The sequence below is a fragment of the Andrographis paniculata genome, unplaced genomic scaffold (assembly GCF_009805555.1).
Source record: "Andrographis paniculata isolate CXL003 unplaced genomic scaffold, ASM980555v1 Contig14END, whole genome shotgun sequence".
Taxonomy (NCBI): Eukaryota; Viridiplantae; Streptophyta; class Magnoliopsida; order Lamiales; family Acanthaceae; genus Andrographis; species Andrographis paniculata.
Genome location: NW_026137424.1, coordinates 2109053 through 2122584, shown reverse-complemented (window position 1 = coordinate 2122584; position 13532 = coordinate 2109053). Strand labels below are relative to the sequence as shown.

Here is a 13532-nt window from a genome sequence, read left to right as displayed (position 1 = left end):
AAGTCGGGAGGATTGGCAGTCGGACCAATGCGGTTGTAGATTGGCAGTCGGGCCAAAAGGGCGGAAGGTCTGTGGTCGGCTCAAAGAGTGAAATATAGGGATAATTTTGGTCTGCTGAGGACACGTGTCAGCAGGAGAAGGATTGGAAGACGGTTGGGAAGGAGACGTTGTAACCGTTCGGGCGACGGTTTTCAAAATCATAATTATTTTATTAATATATTTTTAATTATTCACTAATTATATTGTATTTAAAATTACGTGACTCTGAGTGATTTAAATGAAACAAATTAGCTACTTATAGTAATAAAAGAAAAAAAAATTAATATTACAGTATAATATAAAAAATATTATTATATAATTTATTACTCCGTATAAATTATAAAAATATTTATGATAAGGGTGTGTTTGTTTGGGGGTTTGGATTTTGAATTGGGATTTGAATAGTAAAAATTTTGAATTTGAATAGTTGTATGATGTGATATAAATAGGTTTTGATGTGATGTTTTGAATGTAAAATTGATTTTTAGTATAATATAAAAAATGAAAAATAGGTGTTTGATTTGATATTTTTGGGGGGAAAAAATTGGATGAATAGTGGAAATCCACCAAAATCCTTCAAACAAACACACCCTAAATAGATAATATTGTTATCGTAGGAATGACATGAAAAGGTTGAGAAACAAATAGTAATTCCTTTTCCACTCGCTGTTACAGACTGACCTTTCAAATTCGGACGAACGGCGGCTATGGCGAACAGCAACAATCCCTTCCGAATCTCCGATCACCAGCTGCCCTACGATTCCCACAACACTTACACTGTCTATTTCTACGACGAATCCATCCACACAACCCTCACACACGATCCCACCATCCTCACCCAATGGATTTCCGACATCGACGCAAACTTCGGCCGCCGCATCGTCGGGCTGGACATGGAGTGGCGTCCTTCTTACACTTCCGAACAAAATCCGGTGGCGACGCTGCAGCTGAGCAACGGAGACCGGTGCCTCATTTTCCAGCTCCTCTTCTGCCCTTCGATTCCCAATTCTCTCTGGAATTTTTTATCAAACCCTAACTACAAATTCGTGGGGGTCGGAATCGAGAGAGATTTGGAGATGTTGAAGTACGATTACAGTGTGGATCTAGATGTGAATTTCGTCGATTTGAGGTCTCTGGCGGCGAGAGTGTATGCCATGGACGAATTGAAGAATGCCGGGGTGAAAAGGCTCGCGAGCCTTGTGCTGTCGCGGGAGGTGGAGAAGCCGAAGCGTGTGACGATGAGTCGGTGGGATAAGCAGTGGCTGATGCCGGCGCAGGTGCAGTATGCGTGCATCGATGCCTATGTGTGCTGCAAGATCGGCCAGGCCTTGAATGCTGATTCTTCGACTTGATTACTCGCTCTCTTCTCTGGTAAAATCAATCTGACTCTTGTTTTTACTTTGATTGTGAGTATGTTTTGGGGGTATGGTTGATTGATTGATTGATTGGTTTTGGGTAGATGAATTGATTGAATTGAAATGCTTATTTTGGCATCGATGATGATTATGAAATACTTGTTTGTGGATTTTGTTTTTGGTGTTTTGTGTTGTGTTGTTGTCTGTGAATTGAATGTGTTTTTCGATTTGTTTCTTACGATTTTGGGATTTAGCATTCTGGTTTCGATAGTTCTTGATTGATCCTTTTGGCTTAATGTCGGAATCTGCAAGAATCGAATATGTTTCTTATGATTATGTGATTTGCAATTCATTGTTTTGATAGTTCTTGATTGATCCTTTTTGGCGAAATGTTTGAATCGGCAAGAATCAAATATGTTTCTTATGATTTTGTGATTTGCCATTCATTGTTTTGATAGTTCTTAATCGATCCTTTTTGGCCTAATGTATGAATCGGCAAGAATCGAATATATGTCTTATGATTTTGTGATTTAAAATTCATTGTTTAGATAGTTCTCTTGATCGATCCTTTTTGGCCTAATGTTCAAATCTGCAAGAATTGAATATGTTTTTCAATTGTGTTTCTTGCGATTTTGTGATTTACAATCCTTGTTTTGATGGTTCTTAACCTATCCTTTTGGCCTAATGTTTGAATCTGCAAGAATTAAGAATGTTTTGAGATTCTGTTTCTTGCTATTGTGTGATTTACCATTCTTGTTTGAATGGTTCTTAACTGATCCTTTTGGCATAATGTTTGAATCTGCAAGATTTAAGTATGTTTTTCGATTGTGTTTCTTATGATTGTGTGATTTAAAATTCTTGTTTTTGATAACTCTTAATTGATCCTATTAGCCTACTGTTCGAATCTGTGATATTACGAGAATTTCTTGATTGAGCCGGTGCTTGAAATAGCTCGAAAGATCACAAGTGATTGACAAGAATATACTATGGATGCTTAAGTACTTATCTACGAAAGTTTTTTAAAGAAGATCATAAAATCTTTGGGATATGTATACTTTTTGTATTTGTTTTTGTGTTTGCATTTTGGTTTTGGTTTTTTTTGAATGAAATAGTTGTTAGACGTAAACGTTTGAATCATTCTTTGAGTCGCGACTCTTTTGAGTGCTCACTGGGTAAACTCCAAACTAAGCTCGGTAAGATTGTCACATTAAGTGAATCATATATGACAAACAAGATCTAGAGGTGTCGAAAATTTGAACTGATGATCTCACAGTCACTAATTCATCCTACACCACTAGGCGTTCTCTTTCTGGATATCTTTTCTTGATTTTCTTCTAATCGAATCCTGATTGGTTTTTCTAAGGAGTTTTTAATCTTTTCATATCTTGGATTATTAAGTTCTTTTAATAGAATCTTTAGAACTTAAAATTTTGATCGAAACCAAAATACTTAAATTCTACACATTTCAAATATCTAAAAAAACATATGAACTACACGATAAAGAAAGTGTTTCCAATTACTTAAAACACAACTGTAGAAGAATAGGTAGAAAAATTCGATCAATGTTGTTGGAATGATAGAATTACAATATTTTTCATATTTCTACTCTCCAAGATTGGCCTTAAAGAAGATCTTACCAACTACGATCTCTCTATTAAGAAGAATTTTTGTTTTGGATTCGATTGCGTTCGCTGATTTCGATCGTTGTGTTTTGGATTGACAAGATTTTGAACATTTTTAAGATCAAATACATGATGGCAAGTACACACAAACCAAGCTATTGGATTTGAATCCAATGTCGAAGCCAACAATACAACAGACTTTACCAAAATCCTCTTGAAAACTTGAGGAAACCACAAGAGATGATCGAGATGAGGAAATGCCAAAAAGAAACCTCAAATCGCAAGAGAAAAATAAACTATTGGATTCGGATACAACACCGAAGCCAACGATATCACAGACTTTACCAAAATCGTCTTGAAAATTTGAAGATACAATAGACTTCATCAAAACCGTTTTGAAAATTTGAAGAAATCACAAAGAGCGAGATAAGGAAATGCCAAAAGGAGGAAACCTCAAATCGCAAGAGAAAAAATAAGGAGAAGTGGTCCCGGGATAGTGAATTTGTGATTGTGGGGTCATTGGTTCAAATGTCTATGCTTTCAAGTACATCTGTCACACATGGTTCGTCTAGTATGACTTGCCTTGTCGAGCTTAATGTGCAGCCTATTAAGTTTGACCGAATATTTATCCAAAGCGCATATTCGGATAGTTGCCGCGGATTTTCACATTATAAAATAATAGTAATAATAATAATAATAAAAAAGAGAAGTGAGAATGAGAATAACGTGAGAATGAGAATAACGATGTACACAAACACACCAATATATATATATATATGTATACCAATACAATCAACGAACACAATTAAACTCTAGATGATCCAACGGTTCATATCAAGTCTCACAAAAAAGAATAAAATAATAAGTTAAGTCTGGGTTGGGTCACGAGAGGGTTTGGGCCATGGGCCATAAACAAAACTCTACAACCTGACTATTTATATATAAGCTTGAAATTGTGTTTTTTATACAGTATAAAAACTAAAATAAAATTTTTAAAAGGCTAAATTATATAATACTTTTTGTATTTTAGTTTAAATATACAAAATATTCCGTGTTTTGTTTATTATGTGAGATTTTTTTGTAATAAATTAAAATATACACAAAAACATTTTTCTTTTATTAAAGTTAATATTTGATTGTAAACACATATATAATTATACAATTTTTATACAAATAAAAAGATAAAATATGTATTAATATTTTTTTAATAAAATAAATATGTAGATAACATTTATCAACTATTCATTTCATAGTTTTCTAAAGACGAATTGTTACTTAGGGTGTTTTCTTGTTTTAAAAAATCTTAAATATTTCTCCAGAAAAATTAATATATTACACATATTCATTATTTTTATATTTCTATATCTCACATGCTTTTAAACTATTTCACAAAACAACACACTTTTAATTTTTTTTAAAAAAAGAATAAATATAAAATAAAAGATTGATTAATTATATATTTATCTATTTTATCCCAATAAAATTATTTAAAATATTTTATCTTTTATTTGTATAAAACTTATATAATCACGTGCTTTACAATCACATATTAACTTGGGACAAAAAAAAAAAAAAAAAACTATTTTATGCATATTTTAATTTATCACAAAATATTTCAAATATTAAATAAAACATAAAATATATTGTACATTTATACCAAACTAAAAAATTATATATATTATATAAACTTTAATTTTTTATTATTTCATAACTCAAACTTAGAATTAAATATCACTAACAAATCCAAACTTCAACTTTCAATCAAACCTTCCCTTTCTCATCACCACTCTCAAACTCATCACTCTCAACCATCTCTTCCATAGACTTATACTTATAAAGCCAAGCACAAGTCACAAAATACACCAAATTCACCCCTTGAAGACATGTCACTAACCAATAATAACACTCCAACTTACCCTTGTTAAGGTTTCTATCCGGCAGCCAGTCTGCTCTGCCGCTTCTCGTATACTTATGAACCAACGAGACCATAATCGTGCCCGCGTAGTTACCGACCGCGATCGCTATCCAATACAGCGCGACCACCGTGCTCCTCATGCTCTCAGGCGCTTGGTCATATAAAAATTCCAAGTGTCCGACGGTCGTAAAAACTTGCGCCAAACCACCGAGGAAATGTTGCGGGACTAACCAAAAGACACTTATAGGGACGATCGCTGTCGGGTGGTCGAGGAGGCCGTGATCGAACACCACTTGTTTACGTTTTATCTCGATTAGCGCAGAAACGACAGTTGCCAGAATACTGATCCCGAAACCGATCCCCATACGTTGGAGGCTTGTTACTCCGGCCGGATTTTTTGTGAAACGACGAGCTATGGGGACGAAGAGGCGCTCGTAGAGAGGGAGCGCTATGAGAACCGTGAGAGTCGTGAATATCGACATCGTCGCCGGAGGGATTTGGAAGGACGGCGAGAGGTGTCGCTCCATCGTCCGAGCTTGCTCGATTGTGAAACTACCTATATGGGAATGGGACGCGACTTGTAGTATGGTCGCCGCCCATATTGGAAGCACTCGGATGATTGTTTTGAGCTCTTCGACTCGATGGACCGTCGCAAGCCTCCAGAGTTTCGGTTGGTTCGACTCGTCGATGTCTTTTTCGCCTACTATCGCAGCGCGATCAAGCCACCTTTACATAGAATCATAAAGACAAGAGAAAAATTAATTCAAAGCGAATCGAAGAAACTAATATGATCGAACACCATGTATAAAAAACGTTAAATTTCACTGCAAAAAAGTATCTAATTAGCTACAATATTTTTAATGGCAAACTAATTTTTTAGTCCCGTAATTAGAGCATGTCGCAAATTAATTTTAAGTGAAAAATTTTCGCACATTTAGTCCTCCTGCACCGGAAATGCCTACGTGGCACTCTCGTGGTTTGCTAAATGACACGTGTCCGTCAGGTCAGCAACATCTGGCAGACACGTGAATTTTTAATTTTTTTTTTCAAAAAATTTAATTTATTTATTTTGTCTTATTTTGTAAAAATTAAAAATTGTCAAAAAAAATTGAAAATTAAAAAATAAAAAAAATAAAAATCCACATGTCCGTCAGGTGTCTTTTACCTTGGGTGCCACGTAGGCCTCTCCGGCGCCGGATGACTAAATTGCAAAAGAACAATTTATTTACAAGACTAGTTTGCGAGAAACTCCATTTATGAGACTAAAATGAAAAAGGGATCCAGTTACGCGACAAAAAGATCAGTTTACTCTATTTTTAACTACGAAATATTTTTGTAGTTAAAACGTATCATTTAGCAACAAAAATTATTTTCTTCGGTAAAATTAGATTATTTATTACAAAATTAATTTCGTCGCTAAAATTTTTATTGCTAGAAAATTCTATTTTCATAGCAAAAAGGCTTTTAGCTACGAAATTATATATTCATAGTTATATCTCTGTTCTTAACTTTCACTGCAAAAAATTTACTTTTCGTTACTAAAGTCATATTTATTGCCAAAAACCTTCACTTCCGCAGTATAGGCAACGAAATAAGTTTCATGCTATGAATTCATTATCTTCTACTACAGAATTTTTTGTTATGTTTATCGAATATTCGATCAGAAGCTTACCTGAATTGAACCGAATGCCTAAGCCTTCCGTCGAGCGAGATATCGGCGTCGAGCTCTTTGTTTTCATACAAAGTGTGAGAATTCTCCGGCAAAGTGACGCGCCTTTTTCTTATGGCCGCGACCACGACTTGCGCAACTCGGACAAACGGGCTTCCTGCCGGTTTGATCTTTCTATAGAACGGCGATCCTACGACGAACACTACGACCGATAAGGCCATGACTATGGTCGGGATCGCGAGCCCCCACGCCCAACTAACGTTGTCTTGAACGTAAACGAGGACCGTCAAGGCGAGCAACGACGGGAACTCCATGAAGAAGAAGTACCAGTTAAAGAAGTTCCAACTCCTCGACTCTCTCGTCGTTTTTCTCATGTCGAATTGGTCGGCGGCGAATGTCACGACGCACGGCCGGATCCCGCCACTCCCCGCCGACGTCAATATTAGCGCGATGTACAGCACCCAAAGCTGCTCGCCGGAGGCTTCCGAGCAGTCGACCCGAGTCGGGCACGGCGGCGGGTGGAGCTGCGGGAGGACAGCCGACACCGTGATCGCGATCATTCCCTATGGCAATGCGAAGAAATCGTTAATCGTTATGTTATGCTAACACCATCTCCAACTCGTTACTCCATTTTTGCAGTTGTAAAAATGCTGTTGATCTACTCCAACCATAAACTTTAATTTTCACTTTAAAAAGTATATTATCTATATTTCTCTTTTATATTATTTTATACTGTTGATATTTGAATATTAATTATTATATCAAAATCTAATATAAATAAAGAGAAAATGACAAAAATGCATCTATTAGTCTCTTACATACAAATACAATTATATTTTTGGAGTAAACTATATAAATATAAAAATATTTTTAATATTAAATTTAATTGCGCAAAAACATATGATTACTTTCTGGCTTGACGGAGGTAGTATAACTTTTTATATTTATAAATTACACCTAATATTTGATTTATTTTTACATTATAACCCAAACATATAAAATTACACATTATTTAAAAATATATATATAATTATATCACTTTCCGAAAAAGTAAATTTATATATCACTTTTTAAAAATAAAATTACAAAATATACTTCAAAAAATAACAAAAATACATAAAATTCATTCAAAAAAAATGGAGTGGAGTGTACAGTGTTACTCTAAAAATAGAGTAGCATTGTACCGGGCTGCAAAAATTGGAATGTGGCCTCCCCCAATTTTTGCACAATCCACTGCATTTTTTCAGTGGGTTGAAGTTGCCCTAATATTATTTTTATGGATCGACGACGATAGAAGAGAGGGGCAAACCATAACGTAGATGGTGGAGCCTACGACGATTGTCCAAAAGCGGCCGGCGACGGAATCGGCGACGAAAGCTCCGATGAGCGGCGTGAAGCTGGCGGCGCCGGCGAAGTTGGAGAGGGTGTTGGAGGCGGAGACAAGGGGGAGGTTGAGGATCTGTGTTAGGTATGTGATGAGGTTCGAATGGAAGCCTGAGCCCGCGAACCTGTCGCATGCCTCATTCGCTGTTAAGAATTTATCTATGTTAGATTGTATTTTTTTTTTTTTTTGTGGATTTTAGTATAAATTTTTATTATTCAAATTTTTATTTTTTTAAAAAAAAATATTATATTAAATAATTATTTTTTTTATATTATACTACAAATTTTATTTTACATCTATTTATATCTATTTATATCCCATCAAATAACTATTCAAATTAATAATTCCTCCGTAAAATTCAAATTAATAATTCTTTCTACTTAAAAGTATCTTTTTTTTTTAAGTGAAAGTAATTATACATTAATACTATAATACATTTGACCGAAAAATATCATTTTTTTTAGTGAAAGTAATTATACATTAATATCAGAATATATTTTACCTTTAACTTAAAGGTATCTATTTTTTTAGGTAAAAATAATTATACATTAATAATATAATACTCTTAATTTTTATTTAAAATACAAACATCCCATTGCATATCTAATTAATTTTTACATAATGTCAAAAACTTGTTAGGCACTTCCACCTGATAAATAAAATACTATTATTTTTTTAATCTACTAAAAAAATTTCAAAAAGCACTTTCAAATGAAATGGTGGAATATTATTTACTTTGTATAATTTTTGATAAAAATATACTTCTATTTTCTTATAAAATGTTACATTAAAATACAATATAAATAAAAATTTAAATCTAATATTTGATTTCAAATCAATTTTATACTATAACTAAACAAACCCTTAGTGGCAAAATATAGTATAATATAATTCCATATAGTATAATGCATTATTAGTTTCAGCATAATAAATATATTTATCCAATACAAAACAACATATAAATTTTAACACATACTTTTATATAATACAATATTGTTGTGCTATATAAGCAAACAATATTTGTCATATACAATATATACCATAGCACCATGTTGTTATTAATTATTGAAAATTATAAAAATATTATAAAATATTTATTTTTATTTTTATTATTTAGATGTGAGAAAATTATTTTTACTAAAAAATAATAATTTTTTATTAGAATTATATAAAATATAAAATAATAATTTTTTTATATATTTTTTATTATGTTAATTATTGTTTTAATATATATAATAAATAAATTAATAACCTTTGTTTTTTTTATTTGATTTAGTTTTAAAATTTTATATATTTTACAAATAAAATAATTTATATATAAAAAATAAATATTAATTTATTAAAATCAACACAAAATAGAAAATATAAATACAATGAACCGATCAATAATTAACATAATAAATATATACATGAAAATTTTATTATTTTAAATTTTACATCATTTTCAATAGAAAAAATTATTTATATTTTTCAATAGAAATATATTATTTTTTAAATCTAACTATAATAAAAATAAATACTATTTTATAAACTTTTATAATTTTCAATAACTAATAACAAAAAATTTCAAACATTATAAACTCAAAAGAACACAATTGAATATATTTGAAGAAAATAAAATAAAAATATCATCAATTGTCATTTTAGCATGTAAACAGTTAATATCAAACAATTGTTTTAAAACATTTTGATACAAACATATAATTAAATCAGCTATTCAAACCAGCTAATTGAATCAACTAACAACTATTAACAACTATCGGCTTATTGAATCACGTCCTATATTTATATACTCCCTCGGTCCTAAACATCTTGTAATATTTTTTTTTATATCCCAAACATTTTGCAATATTTCTAAAATATAAAATAATTAAATATATTTAATCTTTATTTTACACTTTATCTCATCACATCACTTAAATAAATACAATTTTCTCTCATTATATCATTTGGTTATCAAATTATTCTATTTGATACTATCCATATATTTTTTGTACAAGAAAAAAGATATTGCACCATATTTGAAAGGAAGGAAATACATCCTATTTCAACAAGCATGTTATGTACCATAATTAGTTCTACATGTATATCTAAGTGCTACATAAAAAAGACGTCTTTATGAACCACTAATTATTGCAATATATTCCCTCCATTCTAGTCGAATGTTTACATTTTTTTTCTTTTATAGATTAAAAAAATAATATTTTATTGGTTAGTAAATATATGTAAGTTAATTTTGACATTTACAAGTATAAAAAAAATGAATATATTTATAAAAGTTAAAATATTATGTTATTTGTATATGTTGATGAGGTCACATAAATTAATATAATATAGAAAAATTATATAATTACATGTAACAACGTAGTATTTATTTGACATAATTAACAAATATTTATAAAGAAAGTAACGCATATTAATGTAATAGATAGCAAATTTATATAATTGCATATAGTAATATATAATTCTGACTTCAAAATATGCATATCATCAACGAAGACAACAAAAACCATCTCAAAAAGCAATTCTCATCCAAGAAAACCAATAAAAGTATGGTATTTATTTTTCACAAAGATTAAAATCTAACCACTATTCAAAATATATTTTTGTAGAAAAAAATCAAACTCTAAAAAACATGCAAAGTTCCAAGAATGTTCATCACCTCATAGCTAATTTAACATGAGGAAATCAAATTTAGCTGAGCATCCATCCCAAAAAACACACCATAATTGCATGTAAATAACACATATACATATATGCTCCAACTCCGAAACAGCAAATATATAAATGCCAAGAAAAATCGAAGAAGAAACTAACCAAGAATAAACGGCATTGTCCTAACACCACCAAGCTGCTGATTTCGCCCTGCGCCATATTCCTGTTTCAAATCCTCCTCTCCAATCTCAGAAGCTTTGTTCTTTAGCTCTGCATTCTCCTCCATATTCAAGGTGAGTTCAACAAACAAGGAATCTTGTATTTATAACCAGGAGGAGGGGTGGGGGTGGAGGGGGTGTGTGTTTTATACATTTATAGTGATGAATAATAGTGTGAAGCAGTGACACATGTCTATTTGTGTTGTGGGGACAAAAACAAGAAATCTTTTTTGAATTGATTAGCATGTGATTGTGTTGTCCTATGTATGTTATAATTTATATATATATATATATACAATGCCTAGGTGTATCTCTTTTGCAGATCTGTGCTTTGCTAAAAAAACAATTGGCACAGTCCTCTTATCACTTTCTGGTTTTAATATAACCTTCAGATGGGATATTCTTATGTACAATATATCATCTTATTGCTGCAATTCTATATAATATATATATATATGTATGTATACACTTCTACAGTATTCTTCGACATCCCTTATTTTCCTCTTTCATTTGTTGGGTTGTGTTTAAATTAGTTGAATACAGTTCAAATTTAATGGATTGGTTGGGTAATGATTTAGGATATGGCTGACTCTTCTAGATGTTAGAGATTCATTCTAAAACCATGTAGGTATGTTTGGTTCGATATAATAACTAAGGCTCTGTTCTTTGAAGTTTTATTTCAATTATTTTTATTTTTTACTATGGTTAAATTGTAATTCTTTGTATAGATACATTCAAATTTCTATTCAAACTCAAAACCAAAACCAAACTACGAAAGAACAAACGTAGATGTGTGCTTCATATCGGGAATTGAAATGATTTCCAAACCTAAAATATTCAATCCCTATTCAAGATATTTGTAATGTGTAGAGTTTAGGTATGATTTTTGGTGTCTACCTAATTTAGGCTATGTTCTTATAGCAAGTTTTTAATATCTTATTTATTAAGCAATTTTTAAGTTATTTCTCCTTACAAAATATCTCATCAAATCATTATGCATACACAAATACAGATACAAACATAAATCAAACCAAGCAAAACAAGGTGTCCTAATGATTAATTGTTGAGAACCAATGGCACATGAGTTATGTCCAAACTTTGAAGCAATTATAGCCTTTTTGTTTACTATTCACCCTTACAATTTCTATAAAAATAAACTATTTTCTTTAACAAAATATCATATCCATACCACTATTCAAAAAAATATATATCACCAATTAAACACATGACATGTGTTTTCAAATTACTTTTAGTGCTATTCATCGTCAGCACATATTAATTATAATATATATATTATATCAAATACTTAAGTTTTATTTAAAATATTACATACACTATTATTTTGTACAAAACATCAACACAACACCTTCATACACAACATTAAATAACTATTTTTTATCAAATATTTTACTATTTCCGAAGCTCTCCAAAACTCCAAAACATATCTAGCATCGGAATTTCAAATGTTTTTTAGAACTTTTCTATCTTTAATGTGGTCAAAGGTAAGATGTTCTCCCAGCTTCTTCTGCTATGTACTTTTCACTTTGTTATTATCATCTTTGGTATTGGGAATTTATGGTCCTAAGGCTTAGAAATCAACTTTAATGGAGTTACAGAAACTAGTCAAATTAGCTGACATATATGCTTACGAGAAATGTAAAGAAAACAAAATTAATAAATACCCTTTCCAATGATCAACAAGATTGCTTATTCTGTCCTGTCTGCCCTAGTTCATGTAAGTGTGGCAGACAGTGAGTCCCTACACTACCCCAAAAGTCATGAATTTCGTCCAAAACTAATTTATTTTCACAAAATAAACAAGCTAGAAAAGGGTTTTAAGGAATAAGAATTACAAGAATACCAGAATGTAGATATGCCCAATGATGTTCAAGACCACAAGCTGAATGATAAAAATATAGATATGAATATGAATTCAGGCAACGGAAACAAATTCCTCATTCATATTTCACATGGTAAGAAAATCGAGATCATAATTTGAATATCGACTACTTTAATAGCAAAGTGTATATCAGCATAACAATTTCAGCCTGGGGTTAGATTTAAGTAACAGAGCCAATCTAGAGGTGTCCACCTAAGGCCAAGAACTAGTCCAAGCAATATTTGTGCCGGGAACAATCAACTAGCGCAAAGACAATCCACATAAAAAGGTAAGTTAGATACTGCAAGATTCTCTATTGAGGTAAAGTTCTAGTTGTAGTATAATTGAGTGGAACTATGATAAATATAAAAAATAAAAATAATCAATCAAAAGTGTATACCAGTCTGTATTGTCGATTACCAGCCCACATGTAGATAGGTCCTCCATTCGATCCCAATTGAAAGGTGTAGTGTGTAAATCATACATCATTATCTCGGCACCCTCATTCTGTGGCTATCTTTTGAAGTGAAGTTGTCCTAAATCCTACCATCACAACCACATATGTACCAAAAATGAGATATTTTACAGTTAAGGTAATATGGCACCACAAATCCAAAGAGGAGAATATACATAGTAAACAATAATCGAAATCGGATGCTTGTACATGGACATGTAACAATACCTTGAATTTGTGAACAAACCAAGTAGAGTAATAAAAATGCTAGCTATTAAGCTTCTTTGTGTTCTTTAAAACATATGCAAAACAAAAATCCATGGAAGAAGAAATAAACAAAGA

General features: G+C 31.5%; 2 protein-coding genes across 2 annotated transcripts; one reads left to right on the top strand and one right to left on the bottom strand.

The window, feature by feature from the left end:
* The first annotated feature begins 680 nt into the window (after nucleotides 1-680).
* On the top strand, nucleotides 681-1664 carry LOC127257970 (3'-5' exonuclease-like). Its single transcript, XM_051284584.1, has one exon. The coding sequence runs from the start codon at nucleotides 747-749 to the stop codon at nucleotides 1389-1391; it is 645 nt and encodes a 214-aa protein (XP_051140541.1). The 5' UTR covers nucleotides 681-746; the 3' UTR covers nucleotides 1392-1664.
* A 3070-nt stretch (nucleotides 1665-4734) lies between these two features.
* Nucleotides 4735-10997, bottom strand: LOC127257885 (protein NRT1/ PTR FAMILY 3.1-like). Its single transcript, XM_051284393.1, has 4 exons — nucleotides 10802-10997; nucleotides 7910-8127; nucleotides 6604-7163; nucleotides 4735-5657 (listed from the first exon to the last, which is right to left on the bottom strand). The coding sequence occupies exons 1-4, from the start codon at nucleotides 10923-10925 to the stop codon at nucleotides 4778-4780; spliced, it is 1782 nt and encodes a 593-aa protein (XP_051140350.1). The 5' UTR covers nucleotides 10926-10997; the 3' UTR covers nucleotides 4735-4777.
* Between the last annotated feature and the right edge of the window lie 2535 nt (nucleotides 10998-13532).